The 18,372-nt window shown below is 33.9% G+C and overlaps 1 protein-coding gene across 17 annotated transcripts in view; it reads right to left on the bottom strand.

Annotated features, from left to right (window-relative positions):
• Positions 1–18,372, bottom strand: part of NAA16 (N(alpha)-acetyltransferase 16, NatA auxiliary subunit) — a 75,389-nt gene continuing 57,017 nt past the window's right edge. For 9 of the 17 annotated variants that reach the window (XM_026058922.1, XM_026058928.1, XM_026058925.1 and 6 more), the window contains 11 exons: positions 13,368–13,440; positions 12,960–13,129; positions 12,430–12,582; positions 10,852–10,980; positions 10,089–10,302; positions 7,713–7,906; positions 6,862–6,970; positions 6,218–6,316; positions 4,983–5,126; positions 2,039–2,136; positions 1–1,763 (listed from right to left, as the gene is read on the bottom strand). In XM_026058922.1, the coding sequence (XP_025914707.1) occupies positions 1,563–1,763; positions 2,039–2,136; positions 4,983–5,126; positions 6,218–6,316; positions 6,862–6,970; positions 7,713–7,906; positions 10,089–10,302; positions 10,852–10,980; positions 12,430–12,582; positions 12,960–13,129; positions 13,368–13,440 (1,584 nt within the window). In that variant the 3' untranslated portion in view covers positions 1–1,562. The other 8 variants (XM_026058934.1, XM_026058936.1, XR_003252361.1 and 5 more) reach the window with 6 other exon arrangements.

Genomic DNA, 18,372 nt, shown 5'->3' with positions numbered 1-18,372 from the left:
TGTGTACAAAATAATTTATTACAGCATATGTCGGCAGTATTTTACAGTGAGTTTTCCATTCAACAATTTTGAATCTAAACAGATGACACACAAAGCAGACAATTTTAATTAGAACGGTTTATTTGTCTTAATAAAATCCCCTCTTCATGAATTTATATTTGCCTTAGAGGGGCTAGTTAATATTACTGAAATTATTTACATTGCAGTGAAATAAGAACAAACTGATTGAATGATTCCATTACAGTTTCCAGAAAACTGATTTTCTGTACAAGCCACAGTATAGTTATGTTTTGATAGCAGTTCTTATAGAATGTAAAGCTGTCATATGTAGCCATTTTGTCCAGCAATATTATGCTTTAAATAGTTATATTAGATTTAGACTTCCATTTTGATGTGTTGTACATTTAATAGTTAATGCACCAGAATACAGAGTAAGAAAAGGTTCCTTGCGATTTGTAGTCAGCCTCTTTGTACTCCCTTAAATAGTTTTTAAATATAAAACACACTCCTCACATACTATTTGCTTTGCAGCAACTAAAGCAATAGTATTTAGGCAAGAGAAGTACTAGTTTCTTGGCCATAAGTCCACAGCTAAGACTTTTAATGGAGGTAATACAGTAAACTTACCAGTGAATTTTTACGATATAGAGAGGAACTGTATTCCCCATTAATGTACCTTATGCATCTGCCCAAAACTGGAGTAGCTTTTTCAAACTAAGTGTCAATACATGAACAGATGGGGAGAAATCAAAAGGAAGAGGAGGAAAGCAGAAGGTGAAAAAAAGGGCGGACAACATTATCAAATTCATTGTATTTTCAGGGAAATGCTTGAGAATACTCAAACTTAAAAAGTTAAACTGCCCATAAACTTAAGGAAACAATAACTATGGAACACAAGGTAGAGAGAATACAGTTTTCAAAAAACTTTGTTTTTACCCAAACCTAATCTTCATATCCATCAACACTGGTTCCATGTAAGACACACAACTGATAAAAACATGCAAACTGCCAATGCTTTCACTGTCACTGTGCTTCAAAAGAAACCAAACTGACCAAAGAAAAATAATAAAAAACAGAAAAAAAACAAAGAACAACAGTAAAAGATAAAGAGGGTAATTCAAGCAGCACTTCATCAGTCTTAATCTGCTAAAAACGCTCAGATGATAATTTTATTAACAAGATATGATCACATTTATATGTATATGTAGCAACACTTAAGTGAAGGCAGTCTTTAACATCCATAGATTTTTTTTGTGAGGGAGGGCTGATGGAATATTAAAAGACAACTGTACAAGTATAAACATGAAAAATGCTGATTAAGGATAATGTTTACATAAATATTGGCAGTTTTTGTTGGGAGGAAAAAAAAAAGCTAATAGCATACTCCATTTCATTTAACTACCCAAATATTTCATTTTATACCTGTTAAAGATATTTTAATATACCCTGGAAAAGTAACTCTGATCTGTACCCAGCCAGTCTGTATGTGATGAGAGTCAGAGTTTTGTATACATGTGCGCAAGTACGTACAGACACACGCGCAGAGGTTTGCACACACTACTTCAAATTTCATTAGACAGCACATCATGGTTAATGGCTGTGTGGTTCACGGATGCAATGCTGCTATCATCCTCATTTGTGGCAGGCATAAAGGCAGATGTAAAAGGAAACAGTTTATGACATGTTGCTTGATATTCTTCACATTGAGTGTGGCAGCTTCCAAAACTGCCATCAAGCAGTGCCTCAGAAACCTTTGTTAATGTCTAAAGAAACAAAAGTAACAGTTAATAAATGCAATTTACAATTGTTTTATTATCAAAAATAAAAAGAGACACAGTTAAACAATACTGGCATGAGCAAATTCAGGTGCTCTGTTGGTATTTAGATTTCCTATAGTTACTTGGAGAAAAACAAAATTTAATAAAGTTGTTCTTTCAAATAATATTAATTTACCACTAAACACAAAGGATGTGTACTTAAGTATGCGTTATTTAAGATCATATATACTTTCGGCTCTAAATAAAACTGTATCTTTTACCTTCACATTTTTGTCTCTCATATTTTTATCCAATCTTGTAGCAATGGCAATTGCTTTTTCTTGTCTTGATTTGTCCAGGAAATACATCATCTTTGCACCTATCACAAGAAAGAAAACAGTACTGAGATATTAGCACTGCTAAATGCAATACTACACATACACACATGGAATCTGAAAAATTATAAATCAATGTGAAAAATTATAAATCAAAATTATAAAGGACTTCTTTAATACATCATGTTTTCCTCCCTTATTTATCATTTAAAATTAATGAAACTAAAAGCTATTTTGTAGTTCATTAGGAGCATAAGGATAGAGTAACACAGGAGATCTGCTTCTGCAAAAATGAAAAGGCTCACTTTACCGAGGACATGTCAAAACACAGTCAGGAAATAAATGTAAAGAGTATGTTGATGACTAAGCTCTTCAAATCAGCAGGCGAAATGAAATCCATCCTACAAATCAGGAAGTGATTAAAAGACGTTTTCTCAGAGATGCTCTGAATTCTTTTGAAAAGTATTGGAGTTAGATGAACTGACAGAACAAATAAGTTATTGAACAAATTTGGAACACATTCCAGAAGAACTTCAGACCAGTATGTCTGTATGGCAGAAAGTAAGGTCAAGCAGGTCTACTAACCTGGGGCTGAAAGAATTTTAGCTTAGGTACAGGGAAAGCAATAACATAAGTTTGGTGCTTTGCCTGGACTAGACAGCATTGCTGAGAAGTAAAATTGTGTTAATGTGACTATATATAGCTTCCTGGACCACAAACAGTTTATCATAACTGGCCCAGCCATCTTTGCAAAATACTGCATTGTTCCTTATACCATAACTAATTTAATAATAAAAAATAATAAATAACTAATGATAATAATAATAAATAATGATAAATAACTTATTTAACAAAAATGCAGGTTTGCCATTCACTATCCTTTCCCCCAAAACAAAATCCAGACACACTGCACTACATTATCTACTATAAAGAGCAAAAGTCTTAAGAAATCATTTCACCTGAAGTAATGAAAACCCACATTCTCTGAGTGTATTGTCTCATTCTTGCTCAACTTATTTCCACAATTATTAAAATTTATTTTCCTAATTAATAAAACTTTCTTAATTCTTACAGCTTTTTGCATCTGAAAGATTTCAGAACAGAAATTGCAAGAGTGAATATATTTGGGTTATCACTGTCAAGACACATACTAAATTCAAATCAGTTATGTTTGTTTAAAGTTATGGAGGTCATGGTATAGAAGTTGAAAAAAAGGCTTAGAATTCTGTTTATATTTTTACTAGTGACTATTTTAAGCTAAAAAAATGCTTACTTGGACTCTCACACCTAAGATCTAGGTCTTTCAGACCTTCAGATCAGATTAAAGATGACAGTTTAAAAAGATACCTATATATTGCACAGTAGATGAGTCCAACATTTCAAACTTGTTTCAGCATAAACAGAAGATTGACAGATAGATGACCTCCTAATGCTATAAAGGCCATGTCTATGGTTAGCTCCCTCCTGATTTTGCACTAAAGCTCTAGTCTCCATTTGTTCACACTGCCTGTAAATTAAAACACAGTTGGATCTCAGTGATCAGTGGACCCTAAGGGTAGTGAGGGGCTGTTATGCACTTATGTCCCTTATCTCCACTGAATGTGAATAGACTCGCCCTCTTCAAAGGGGTCCCTGACATCACTCTAACATAGGTGCCACCACTGTCCATGGCTAGCTTGGATTCTTCTCTAAGACATTAAAGACATAGCCAGTGTGAGGCCAAATTCATAAGTATTAAACAGCCTTAGCCTGTACAATTACTATGACAAACTGACTGTGCTGTTTTCCATAATAATATAGGACAGGAAATTAGAACCTGGAAAACATCCAGCCAGTTAAATGCCTAACCTTATTATGCCTGAGAAGATAACAAAGAAAAAGTAGAAGAACGCACCTGTAAGAATCAAGGAGCAACTACCTGTGAGGTATCTTTATCTGACTTTCCCAATCCCCAGTTTCAGAAGAAAGGGGTGCAAGGATTTTTCTTTGGGTGCTCTCCTGGAACAAGGCTCCACCTTTTTAATGGGCTCTATCTGTTTGGGGTAGGATACCTAAGCCTCTTCCGAGTGAGATGAACAATCCTTGGGAGCTAACTTTTCCCAGTGATTCTAGAGGGAGCCCAGATAACTTTTACAAACTTTGGTGAAATTAGTACTACTTCAGGTACTCTAAGTGCCTGATAAATCTAAGCTTTTTCTTGCTTCCCAGCTGCTGGAGTGGTATTTTGTTTTCTCCTCTACTATCTTCTCAGGTGACATTGCTTTTTATTCCAAAACTTTCTGGACTCAGTAGAAGCCACACATTTCAATTCTAGCTTCCTTCCAATTAACTCCAACAGCTCTTCATAGCTCTTTTAAACAAGAAGTACAAATGTGTCATATTTCAATTTTTCATTGTTGCCTACAGAGCAGAAAAGCAAAGGTAAAGTTACAAGTTTGCCATTACATTTTTATTCATGCTGTTGCTACATGACAAAGGTATGAGTAGGAACAGAAACATCCCAGCTGATCAGGGAAAAGCGCTGCTTGTTATAACAAAAATCTTTTCTATCAGAAGGGCTAAACATTTACAACTTATATTTTCTAATTATTTCAACACTGGAAGCTTCAACAGGAGGGATGACAGTGCTTCCATACTTGATTATTTGTGGTGGTTTGGTGGTTTAATCACGCTTTTTGGAGGTGAGAGGCAGGTTCCTTATGTAGCTAATAAAAAAAAATAATAATTTTTTTGACATGGTAAAAACAGGCAGGAAAAAAAAAGAAAATAACCATCCACTGAGTTTCTAGCTCATTCCAGTTTATGTATGATTTGTTGAGTGCAGAGAAAGATACACATTTGAATCACTTAAATCATTTCATTTTCAAGAGCATTAAAATATTAAACAAACCTGACAGTTGGTGCTGAATGGAGGTAGCATTGTGTTTGAGAAACTCTTCATTAAAACTTTCCAAATTTTTATTAACAAAGATTTTTTGCATTTCTTGAGTTAGGACCTTGCTCACAGTCTCAGGGAGGTTACTATGATCAGATACTAGACGGGGGAAGGTAAGAGGGAGAGAAACAAGAAAGCTGTTTAAATGACATCAGAAAATAATGTCAAATAATAAACATCACTGCTAAAGAATTACCACTTTTTTCTGAGCTTGTACGCAGAAAGAAACGTGATAGTTCAAAACAGTGTTAAAGTCAGCACAAGCTTTGCTATTTGGAAAACATCAAATTGATGTTTGATTCTGATTATATTTTTGAATAATATTAATTTTGCATATGTATATATACACACTGCAGAAAAACATATGTTGCTAGTCAGAGTGATTTTATTTAAATCACCTAATTTGGAATGAAGCCAGCAAGAAATATACAGTCAGCTTACTTTAACACTGTCTCATGTACCAATTTGTTATTTTCCTAAGAAATCTTCAAGGCTTTAAGTCTAAACTGATTCATGTGACAAAATAAAACACTAGATTTGGTAGTGCTTCTTCAGAGCAAACAGGGTGAAACATTTAAGCAATTATAATCTCTAGTGTGCTTGTTCAGTTTCTATGTATTTTAATTTTTTTTTCCATGTAACAACTATTACTAACAAACTTCTWAAAGTCTAATTGCGTTTAAAATGCAGGAGAACAAGCATTTATGTAATTTCATTTGTTTAACTGATATTAAGTGCTCTATAAATGCACACAGATGCATCTGTAGATAAAGCATTCATAACAGCTTTCTGCCATGCAGATTTTCTGTTGCCTAACACAAGTTCACAATGCATGCTTTGCTTCAGTCAGAATCTTTCTCCCATATCAGCCTTTCTTAAAACTTGTAAAAATTCAAAGGATCTTTGGAACGCCTATTCCTCTGTGAAAGTATGAAGTATGAATACTATGAAGCATTGGGTCCACCTGGTGGATAATGGAGGAAGGAGTATAATACATACATGGGACACTGCACAGCACAACCCCTATTTTCTCAGGTAATACCTAAAAAATAAACCATATATTTTTATCTGTCTTGCTATAAGTTTGTTTTTGAAGAGTATTTTTACATTACGTAACATCTAGTTATGTCCATGAACATATTTCACTTTCCATATCCTTATATATACATATGTATTCCCTACATACATACCAGCTTTAGAAAATTTAATCAAGCATTCATGTAGCCATGGGTTATTACTGTTGATAGCAAAAGCTCTTTTGACAGACTGTAACATTAACAGAAATTTTCCTGTGGGAAGGGAAATACAAAAACATATTGAGACTAAGAATATGTAACTTTTTACATCTCTTTGTACGAACTACTATTTTATTTAGCAAATCTAGCACAAACATTAGAAACATCAAGGCCTACACAGAATTGCAACGAAGATACGCTTTTCCAATCCAAATTACTTAAGAATACAGAAATCTCTACTGCTCAAACTCTGGCAACACTGCATAAGTAATGTTATCTTTTTTTTTTTTTTTTTTTCCTAGATGCTTAATTTCATACTACAAGTAAATATTAATTTCTACAGCATTTCTTAGTACTACCAACTTACTTTGCTCTTAGTTTTTAAAGTAAACTATTGGTGGCTTAACAAAAATGATCTGTCATTATGAGCTTTCCCAAATATCTCCTCTATTAATTCTTGATATGATGCAAGTCCCTGGTTCAGTCAGCAAAGAAGGTATCCATTCCAAACATTAATTTTAGACTACAGTTAGATAAAATAGGCTGCCCTGAAGGATTAAAAGTCTGTAGAGCAAAAATAAAACTATGCAATACTTTACCTTTTCTAAAGTATATTTCAAATGCTAATAAATGTGTGTCTATGTTATCTCCAATAAGATTCTTAAGTGGTATAAGGAACTTAATTGCTTCTTCTAAAGGATTTTCTACCTGTTTTAATAAAAACACACACAATTAAAGTTAAACCTAAAATAAATTTCAGACAAAAACCAGACTGATGACAGTTTCTGATATCAAGAGCATTTAAATCAGAGGCTAAATGTGAACTGCTGATAGCTTTCTGAATTAAACTGAACGAAAAAATTTTTATTTAAACAGCCAGATTTAAAAGTGTTTACTCAAGATTTCATACTGAAAAAGGCAACATCATTGCTAACTGTGGCACTGTTTATGTAATTTGATTAGCTATGTTATAATTTAGCATTTAGGAAACAATTAAATATGACCACCTGACACAACAAGCTTGACCTTCACAAATTATTCTGATAAAGGAAATAGGTCTTTGTGCTCAGAAAAATGCTGGCTCAAGTCTTCAAATTCTGTGTACTGCAATCACATTTCTGTTATTTTTTCTCTATTTAGTATATGAAAACAAACAGAGTCCTTTGGGCAGGAATTATCTTTTCATTCAGTTTCTATCTTAATGAATAAGACTGGAATACCCAGAATTTAAAGTAACAATATCATTATTAATATAGAACTTTAATGTATTAGAGGAAAAATTGTACTTTTCAGTATAAGTAGAGGTAGACTACAAAATCATATTTTTGCATGCAAAAATGATTTTATAAGACTGCTGGATTCTTTTAGGAAAACCTGACAGTAATCTTGTATTACAGGTAATCTTATGGTAATGACACGAACTCAACATAAGGAGTAACACCATGCTAACCCTTTCCAGTTTTTCAGGAACTAGCTCTTCCCTGGGTCCACTAGTTTCCTCCTCTTCTTCATCTCGCTTTTTCTTTTGATTCTTTTGTTGTCGCTCTCTTTCTGCGTGTTTTCTTTCCTCTTCAAGTTTTGCTTTCTTTTGTGCTCTTCTCTGCTTGCTAAGCATTTTCTTCAGTTCTTTGGCTGAGAGATTTTCTACAGATTAAGGTAACAGATAATCTATATTACTAGAGAATCAGTATTCCATAAAAAAAACCTTGTTTCTCTCAAACAACATGCAGATGTCACTATGCTCCTTCTCCCTGCATGAAAATTATATACTTTTACAGCAACTTCCTTTCCATTTTTTACACTTGCCAGGGTACATCACTGCATAATCCAACATTACTACTGGATTACTATTTACAGCACAACACTTGTTCTTGCACATCTTCTCTTATATAGTTGTTATATAAGCCTCAACTATTTGAAAGGTTAACTACTATATAAAGTTGTTACATCTATACAACAGGTTTTACCTTAGAAAAATAGACAGTTGTTTTCTCAAAGGTAATATTAAGCTCTTCATTCTAATAATAACCAGAAAGAGCATGACTGATTTACACTCCGTATTAAAGCAAGCCTGTTTTCCTTCATGAGGGTGCCTACGTGACCAGCCAAATATACAGTGCAGAATAGTCTCGATTTTCTGCAAATTCTAGGGCATAGCTAACTGGACACAATCAAAAACTGTGATATTGTTTAGGGTGTGGGGGGGAAGATAAAATATTCTATTATGTATTAACAGGGCCATTATAAGAGAGGTCAGGCTGCTTGCTGTGTTCAGATTTGTAGATTGGACTAACWTGTAGATAAACCAAAAAGGTTTAACAAGCAGTTGTGTGAAAAGCAGAATAAACGAAACATGGTTTCCTACAGGCCCATATAAGAGTGGGGAACCTTCTTTCCCATTCAGCCCTCTTTCTTTCTTCCCTGCTGTCACTTTGGCCTGACTTGTTGCTGGAGTAACACCACAGTTTCTGCCAGTTGTCTTTAGTGCTTCACTGGGAATATAAGCTGTGCCAATGATGTGGGCATGGAATGGAAGAATGGGCTACTGGGGGGCTAATGTGTCTTTTTGTGGCTACAATGGCATCACTACCTCCACCAGGCCCATGCTGGGGCCATCCAGTGTCCTGAGACTGGGAAGTGAGAAGCAGCAGACCCTTAAGCCCTTTTTACCCCATTGACACAGTGCTGTGGTCCCCTGTGGATAAGCCTACCCAATCCCAATTCAGAACACCTGAATAAACTACATTACTTCTAAGGTTCTTCCTCACCTAGGACAAAAACTCTATTAAGATCCTGTCACACCCAGCTTACATTATATACAAAATTATAAATTAAAATTGGATAAAAAGATGCAAATTGTATTGTGCTATGTATATGCAGCTTTTCATACACATACATACATATATGACAGATACAGTAAAATTTATTATTTACCTCTGAAGGAAAGATAAGATTGTACTGGTAACATTTAGTGGCATTTTTGGTTTAGTTTAACTTTTTTTCCATGTCAAATCTCCTTCCCCTTACAAAAAGCCATATATTAATTTTGTCCCTTTTATCAACATTTTCTGAGTGTTGCAGTGATTGTATAACATTGAATATACTAGCTGCTGTCACTGGTGGAGAAGCAATTATTTAGCTTAAAAAAAGAAAAAAACAAACTAGTAACACACTTGCCAACAAGTCCTCAGACTTCTATACCACGCATAATGGGTTTTCTAAGAAAACCTGCTTTCCATTTAATACTAGTTTCAGATGATTTCTCAAATGTATTAATTTTGCTAATACACACTTATCTATGTAGTTTTTAAGACCCAAAGTTATGTGAAAAAATAATGAAATGCAGTGCAGTACTCACTCGTATTACTAGATTATAGGTGAATTAAATACATTTGATCAAAACCCAATTCTTACAACAACTCATAGATTGCTTTCCCACAAAATATATCTATTATGTTTTGCAATTATTTTTTATGACATTTAACTATCTTTTGGTTAAATGAATCTTTGATAAATGGCTAAATTCTATTTGACTTTTCCTCTTTAGATTCTGAAATGCCACTCTTTCCCAAGTATTGCAACTATAGCTAGGTTCATTCCTAAACTAGTTTTACAAGATGGTGAGAGGAGAACAGCAGAGAGAGAGAAAGCCATAATATGTTATCCACAATCTCTTTTCAGTTACTAATCAAATCGTAAAAGACAGAAAAATCGAAAAACTTGTGCACATTACAACAGATACTGATTCTATAGCACATAACTTACGTAGCTTAATAAGTTTTTATTTGTGCCATACACATATGAGCCTCCACTATGGTCTACATACCTGAATTCACTTCTTGTTCTTTGCTTTCATTGGTAAGAGGATTATCATGTAGCTTCAAGTAGATTTCAATTGCTGATCGAGCAGCCTTGAAATAGAAGGTATGTTTCCTGAGCACATCTTCTAATCTCAAAAGGTCTACATAGGCACGAAGAGTCATCTTTCTCATGCAGTATGTGTGGAAGTCAAATTGATCATCTGTTATCTCAAAAAAATGCTTCAAGGAAGAAAAACCAAAATAAGTCTTAGGCATTACCCTGGCTTACTTCATCTCCATTTAATTAAAAATAAATAATAAAGTAACAACTGATAATTATTTACAGGCAATATTGAACAAGCATAGAAATATTTTGATAATATTGATTGTCCAAGAGAGCCTGTCAGTAGGGAAAAAAATCACCCAGGAAAATCTCCTTTTGCTTGTAAAAAAATACAATGAGATTATTAAAAGACTCTTTAAAAACAAAATGAAATGTGATTGTTCTGATAAAAAAACAATTAGCAAAAGACAGCATAAAGTTAATGCACAAATAGTTTTAGATAGGAGACGTGTCATTTTAAGTTCAATCTTTTTTACTTCAAATAATAATTTTGCAAATAGCAGCCAAGAGCAAGATCTGTTATATATAACATTAAAACATCGATTACTAACCTGTTTTAAAAATCATTATCCTAGAAATTTTATATGCAAAGAAAATCATGCTGATTACATCAGCAACTATTTTCATTAATGTATGAGAAATATTGGGGAAGAGTACCTACTTACCCTTTCTACTTCGTGACATTTTTTCAAGGCATCACCATACTTTCCTAGCCTTTGATAAGCTGCAGCACATTCAGTCTGGAACCACATACACTGCATCTCATTTAGGTTTTCCATAGCAGATGTCCCTTCCTGAAATAAGTGTCATTATCACTTTTTGTCATTATAATTTACCAGCTACTCCTTTCTTGGCTACTAGTTTCAGACTGTTAGAAGGAAACAATCCTTCAACTACTTGGAATATAATATAAAATGGCTGTAATCTCCAAACTACTGAGGGTAATACCTGTGATACTCTATGCTCCTCAAAACACAAAGGAATAGATTTAAATCATTTGATAAATAATTATCTGAACAGCCTAAGAATCTCTCTCTCCCTCTCTATTTAAATTAACTCATGCTTATACATGCAGTCCTACTTTTATAATTTGGAGGCAGAAAACAATACTATTTTTGAAAGTCTTCATGTTTAGCTAACTTTTTTGTTGTTTTTCCTTTGTCAGAGAAGTTTCATCCACTAGTCTAAAAATCCACAAATACACTTACTGCTTTGTCCTGTAGTCTCAAGACTTTCTAAATTTGTTTAGAACTAGTTTGCTAGTCTAAATAAAGTTAGATTTAAACTTGATATTTTATGAGGGGGAGAAAAAAAAAAGAACTATGATTTATTCTTTACAATTTCAGTGTTCGAGATCAAGAACAAATAAACTGGGAGCAAAGTAAACATATTATCAAAAATGCTGGCCACAATTCTCAAAACCGTTTTTATACTAGAGGGAAAAAACAGTTCAACTCACAACATTTAATTTTTCATATAAATTGTTTAGGATGAGATTTGTCCTATCTTACTGCAGGCACCTATGGTAGGGTTCTGCACTTCTTGCACTRGCAAGTCAGCCAAGAATACATGTTGAGTTCTAGTAGTCAAATTTTCAAGGGTTCCTACACATAACTAGAAAGCTCAGATTCACTTTCAAATGTTTCCTCACTTGAAATTAAGAAGAATTAAGGAGTCTAATTTATGCATGTGCACCAGGAAATCCCACAAACTAGCTGTCTTCATATTTAGTTACATAAATGTTATGGAAACCTGGCCTATCTAAATTTTGTTCAAAGTCAAAAAGATTATAGAATTCAAAGTGCTTACCCTGCCTTCTAAGAACGGGATTTTCTTTATAAAATTTTATTCTGTAGCACTAAAGAACGAAATGTTCAAGTCCCAATTATATGTATGTTGAAGTTAAATCATAATATATATTGTAGCTTGCACATTCCTGTACGGTTAGCTCAGATTGTATTACTGGAAAACAGCAGCTTTTGCAAACAAAATATCCATCAGATACATTTCCAGAGAGGTACTTACAATTATGGCACTGCAAAAATTTCTGGAAAAGTATTTTTGAACAACCATTTGTTCAACATTTACTGGGTCTCTACATACAGTTATTTACTACTAAATGTAAGTTATGACAAGTATACCTTAGCAATGGACACTTTTTAAAAAGATAAATTTAGCAGAGTGAAAAATACAGTGTCAGAGGCAAACAAAAACTTTCTCTTCATTAAAGCAATCTACCTTACCCTAGTGAATTTAGAACACATCTCTTCTGCATCTTTCACCATATTTGCCCGCAGCATATATTTTGCACATTTAGAATTGATAAATCTGTCTGCAGTATCCAAAGACTGTGCTTCATCCATCCATTTGGCAGCTTCCTTGAGATTACCTACATGCTGTTTGAGAGAAAGTGAATAGTTAACTTTCAGTACAAACCTGATTTTGACTAACTCCTGAAATCTAGTTACTGGTATTTCTCCCCTAAAAAATAGCAAAAATGCTGTATTATTACTTCTCTCTCCTCCCCGTCACCTCCCAGGGATTTTTTCAAAATAACAATTTGCTACAAGTTGTGACTTGCTCTGCAAAATCTAACAAAACAAAAGGGTTTTCATCTTCATACTGACAGAACAGTGCAGAAAAAGAAACCCACGCCAAAACTAATGCCCACAATCATCACAAATTGAAATACTATCCACACATTCACACTAATTTAATAGGGGCCCTTTTTTTTTTTAATTATTTACTCCAAGTGTCTAAATTAGCTTTTTACCTTGTAAATTTTTGCTTTTAAATAGAACAGTTCTATTAATGTTGGAGTGCTTGCAATTGCAGCATTAATGTAATCCAAGGCCAAAGAACACTGGCCAAGTTTGTCAAAGTGCTGTGCCAGGAAATACCGAACCCAAAGTAGTGTCGTTGGGGGCTCTTTTTCTCCATTTTCTGCAACAAAACAGACAAAATTACAGTAACCTGTAAGGTTGAAGCCTTCATTTGAAAAATATACACAAAAAAAGCATGGAAAATTTAGCAAATATTTGCTATAATGTATTCATTTACTGAAAGTTGCAATGACTACTTTCTTGCAAAAAGTAGCAGCACTCCAACAATTACTGATAACTGCTATATAAACAGTATTAGTAACCACAGTGTAAATTAACATAAGTCTATAGAAACTTACCACAAGGACTAAAAAGGTCACAAATTTTCAAAGAGGCTTCATAACCAGTAACAAGTTCTTGGATTGTGGAAACCTACATATAAAAAGTATCAACTTAAAAGATTTGCTTTACTATTGCATATACATAAATTAACAAATATATCACTAAAAATATTGGACAAATTTGAGAATCAATATTAAAATAGTTACTTTAGAACAATATTTGAGGTATCCTCATATAATTCACCTCACCTTTCACAAGCTATCTTTGATCTCCCATTTTAAATGATAATGGAAGGGAAACGGGTATCACTATTTTCAGCAATAAGCTGACAAAAATTAATTAAGTGCATTTGATCGTAACTTGTATGTATTTTGGGGGGGAGGAGGGCTGGGCCCTTTTTTTTTTAATATTAGTTTTTAACTGTACAAATTGAAGCAATTTAACAAAGGTGTTTTGGAGAACACTGAGCATGAACTTCTCATAACAATAACGACATAGAAAAGACTTCTGTGGTTTTCTGGCTAGCTGATAGGTACTACTACAGAAGAATTTTTTTATGTTGTATTGCTGCCTAGAATACTGGGTGCATCCTTTTATATTACAAAATAAAAATAAATAAATTTGATTGATTTAAGGCTAATACTTTCTGAAATCAGACCTTGTCAATGATCTCACTTGTTGATCACTGCAAGATGGAAGACCCAAAATTCAGGCATACAGTTTTAATTTTACGCTGTACAAGTTTGACATTAACAATACAAATGTTAGTATCTGTACATTTCATAACAATGAACTGTTCCAATTCATCATTTTACATGTGCCTGCCAAGTCTAGCAAGTAACCTGCTTCTCAAGGAAATAAGAACAGAACCAAAAAAGAAAGAAATATAATCCATGTATATATATTCAAGATGCTGAAGGGACTTAAAAAAATAGGATCTCACTGTGAGCACAGGGATGGCTACATTCACCAACTAGATTTTTACCAACTATAGATTTCACCTAAAACCTCAACAGATAAAAGAAAGATGATCCTAGGTGGAGAAAAAAAAAGTTTTTTGAAAGAAAAAATCCATAAATATTGGGGAGAGTCAGTAAAATTAGAAAAAAAGTAGGATTTCATAAAGCATGCAACACCACTTAAAGATACACTTCTTACAGGAGGGAAAATAAACCTTGTTCTAGAAAATCAAAGTTTTCAATCTGACGGGTGCTACTTTATTTAATCTAATTCGGCATGATAGGCAAGAAAAGCCAAATGTTTGTTTCAAAGAGAGCAGGGAAGTTGACACGCTCAAATCACATGCGACCAGCGTGAATGTCTCAAAAGTGTAATAAAATTTATAAATAGACAGGCTCATTCTGGACAGCTCTGGGCAAATTTCATGAGAAATACTAGTTTCTGGTAAAAAAAAAAAAACCCTCATCAAGTATATAAAAGTATTATTAGACTTCAAATAATTTCATAATGATAAAGGAATGTTAAGAAGTCATGAGTAAACAGACAAAGGCAAGTAACTGAATTACATTGCTCTCTGGTCTCACAGATCTGTTTGCTAAAAGAAACCTTAAACATCCTCATAAAATCCTTGAAAATTTCCTTTTCTAAAATAAATTCAAGTGCTGAAGTAATCATCTCTTCAGATAGCAGGCTTGCAGTATACATGTAGAACAGAAGAGGATGTATTTCCTTGCTGCTTTTCACTGCAACTTCACAGTACTCCCAGACTTATCCTCTTCTGGCTGCTAATAAACTCAAATTCCTGCTGTGATCAGCCAGCTTTGCTAGACTGAAAACGAACCATGTGTAAAGGAAAAAAACCCTTCATTTCTTTGAAAAACACAGACAGAAAAGCCTCCCAAACCAAACTGTGAACATTGATACCAATTTTTGCATGACTGTGAGGACTTTCGGAGTACAGTCTCACAGCTGGACAAAGACCATGCTGCCACCAAAAGAACAGTCCCACCATCCCTGGGCCACACGTGGCTGCTCCCTGAGCTGGGTCAGGGCTAGTGACTGTTTGCAGGGTTATGACTGATTTACTACCCTGCTCCACCTCCGTGTACAGACACTCACTTGCTTTTTCCAGCATAACAAGGGAGTTGGCAATGGGCAGACCTGGGGCAGTGAGGAGGTGAGAAAACCGCTTTTGCTTGTGGAAAGGTCTTCAGCCAGCTTATAGCAACAGTGAAATCAAACCCTCTAATCCTGATGTGACTGATGATACCAAACTACAGCATGTTTTACAAGATGCTAAGTTCTTCCAAATTCAGAACTCTGCAGTGGTTTTGGCTTCTACAATCCAAGGAAGTATGCTGAAATTGCCATTCTGAGAAGTAGCTTGAGCAATGTACTTGGAAAATACTGCAAGTATTCAGTGAAAGCAACAACTACAAAAAAATGTAAATCAGGTAATTAGATAAAATTAGGTTACTGCAGACATTCTTGATGAAAATAGATGATATTTCTGTTTCCTGTGACTACTCACTCAGAAATTCATTTTTTTCCTTTTTTACATTTATGTTGTTTGCTTCAGTCTCTTGCTAGTAAATTAGGAAAATAACTCTAGGGTCACATGCCACTTCAGGGCACAACAAATACTCCAGAAATACGAACTGTCCTTAGCTACTCCAATTTCTGTGTTCAAATTAACTACAATTTAAGCAGTGAAATCTGTCTCTTAGATTTTTCATCTCTTATCTGTATTCTAGACTTACCATTGTCATCTTAAAGATATTAAAATTTCAGTATTTCTAAAAAACACTACAGAATTCTTCATGAACATCATTTAAAATTTTTTAAAAGTCAAATTGAAATATCTGGAAATAATACCATAATACTGGCCATGAGTTAATTTCAAATCGTACTATTCCAGAAAAAAAAAGTTTTAGTCATTTCATTGCCCTGTATCCTGAAAAAGCTTAAGGTATTACAAAACCGTAACATAAGTCATTAACAAATCTTGGGTTTTGCTATGACAAGAATGGACCCAATTCCAAGGCTACCATATACCATAGAGACTAAATGTATGCTACTGGTGGAAACATCTCTTTACTTGCAACATGAAGAAGCCTTCATGTCTTACTCTGGAAAAAAAAAAAAAAAAAAAAGAACCACCCCCCAAACCTTTTCATAGGTCACTATCTACAGCTTCAATTACATTAGGAAAGAACAATGAGCTAAGCAGCATGAAATCTCCCTCATTAGCACAAGCTGGTGAAACACTCATTTTTCCACAGTGTGCGAAATAGTAATGTTTATATATTTCTCCCTCTTCTGCCTCATATTAAGATTAAAATTGCATGTGCTCATAAACAGATTCTTGACTGTTGTAATAATCTTTAAAGTTAAGAATGTATCTTACACACTTTGTACTAGAAGCAAAAACCCCACAAAAGCTGGAATGGTCTTTGGTCTATTCCTTTGCAATTTATTTTCATTGCAAGGATCGTTTCATAACTTTGAGTTGTCTTCATCTGAGTAGCTGAGAAATACAAACTGAAACTAGAATAACCATCATACATACACAACTGTGTGTGCATACACATCCACATCTTTTATATGTGTATATATATATATTTTTTAATTTGTTTACTGTAAGTAAAAAGAAAAAAATTTACTCAAGCCCCAATTCTGGACTACTTTGTTCTGTGAGCATTATCTTTTACTCATCAGAGCATCAATACTGCAAAGTATATCATATCCTCTTTTGTAAGGGACAGTATAAGGGGAAATTGTTTTCCTGATAAATGGTTGATGTCTAGAATTCTTTTATCGTCAATCACAGCTATTATGGTGGCACCTATGGACTAGTCATCAATGGAAAACTGGGCTACATCATACCATATACCAAACGACTCCTGCCACAGAAATCTCTGATAAGATAGACAAAGAGAGAAAGAGGAATATCACACACACAAAAGAACAAACAACAAGTGGATGGAAAATGGGATGTTAGGACTACAATAGTCTAACTGCTAGTTCCAAACTTTTTCTTCTTTACTCCAATTCCATATAAGTTGAATGGAATGACAACGAAATAAAAGTAAAGAGGAAAGCAATAGGGAAAGTATTTTAAGAGGAAAACACATGGAACAAGGATGAAGAGAAATATTTAGTGGAAGAAGATGTAGTTGAAGCCAAGAGCCCACCAGCACAGAGCAAAGATTCAAATTTTTCAAAGAAAAGGATCAGAAACTCTCTGGGTTTATTACTATGAACATTAAATTACTAAATTAATAATATATCCTATTATTACAGTGCTTGGGCAAAATATTTTATAATAGACTTTTGTTTCAATGACAACCTTCCAAAGAAGAATACTGTATTTCATTCTTCAATGAAACCACAACTGTAAGAAAAGGAATTGAATATACTTCTCAATATCAATAACATAAAGGTTTTGCAGCATACTATATAGTGGCCAGAATTAAGCTACTACATTTAATAGCCTATTTCTTTTTTAAAAAGATTAAGCTTGTTAATTTATCAGTCACAATCACTAAATTTAAGTATTTTTTCAGTTATTGTAATTGTATGACAATTGTAAATCAGTAAGAAATTATTAGTGTTTCTATTGCACAAAGATTAAAAGATACTGTAGCCAGTTCCTGAAGCAATCCGCATATTTAACATTCAGCACAGGTTTGAGCCACTGCCTTCTGGACTCCCGGGGTATGATTAGAGTCCTGTCCACACTGTTCTCAAAGGCAAACAACCAGAAAGAAAATTTCAATACTGCTCCTGAGATGTAAAGGTTTCAAGGTGCATCCGTAAAACTGCCTGAACAACAAAATATGCTACTGACCTGTAGATACAGATACAAAGGTCTTTCTATGTTAAGAAAATTTGTACCTGTTTTAGGTATGCATTAGTGCAGAATCTTCAGGCAAGTCCCAGAAATATTTTTGATAGACATGCTTCATTTTATAAGAATAAAAATCACTGTTACTATAGGAGAGGACTTTCCAAATGCAAAGTTCGTGCATATTTGCAGAAATGAGACATGCCTTGAACAAA

Source organism: Apteryx rowi, unplaced genomic scaffold, assembly GCF_003343035.1.
Source record: "Apteryx rowi isolate R43461 unplaced genomic scaffold, aptRow1 scaffold_150, whole genome shotgun sequence".
Lineage (NCBI taxonomy): Eukaryota > Metazoa > Chordata > Aves > Apterygiformes > Apterygidae > Apteryx > Apteryx rowi.
This window is presented reverse-complemented; position numbering and strand designations above follow the sequence as displayed.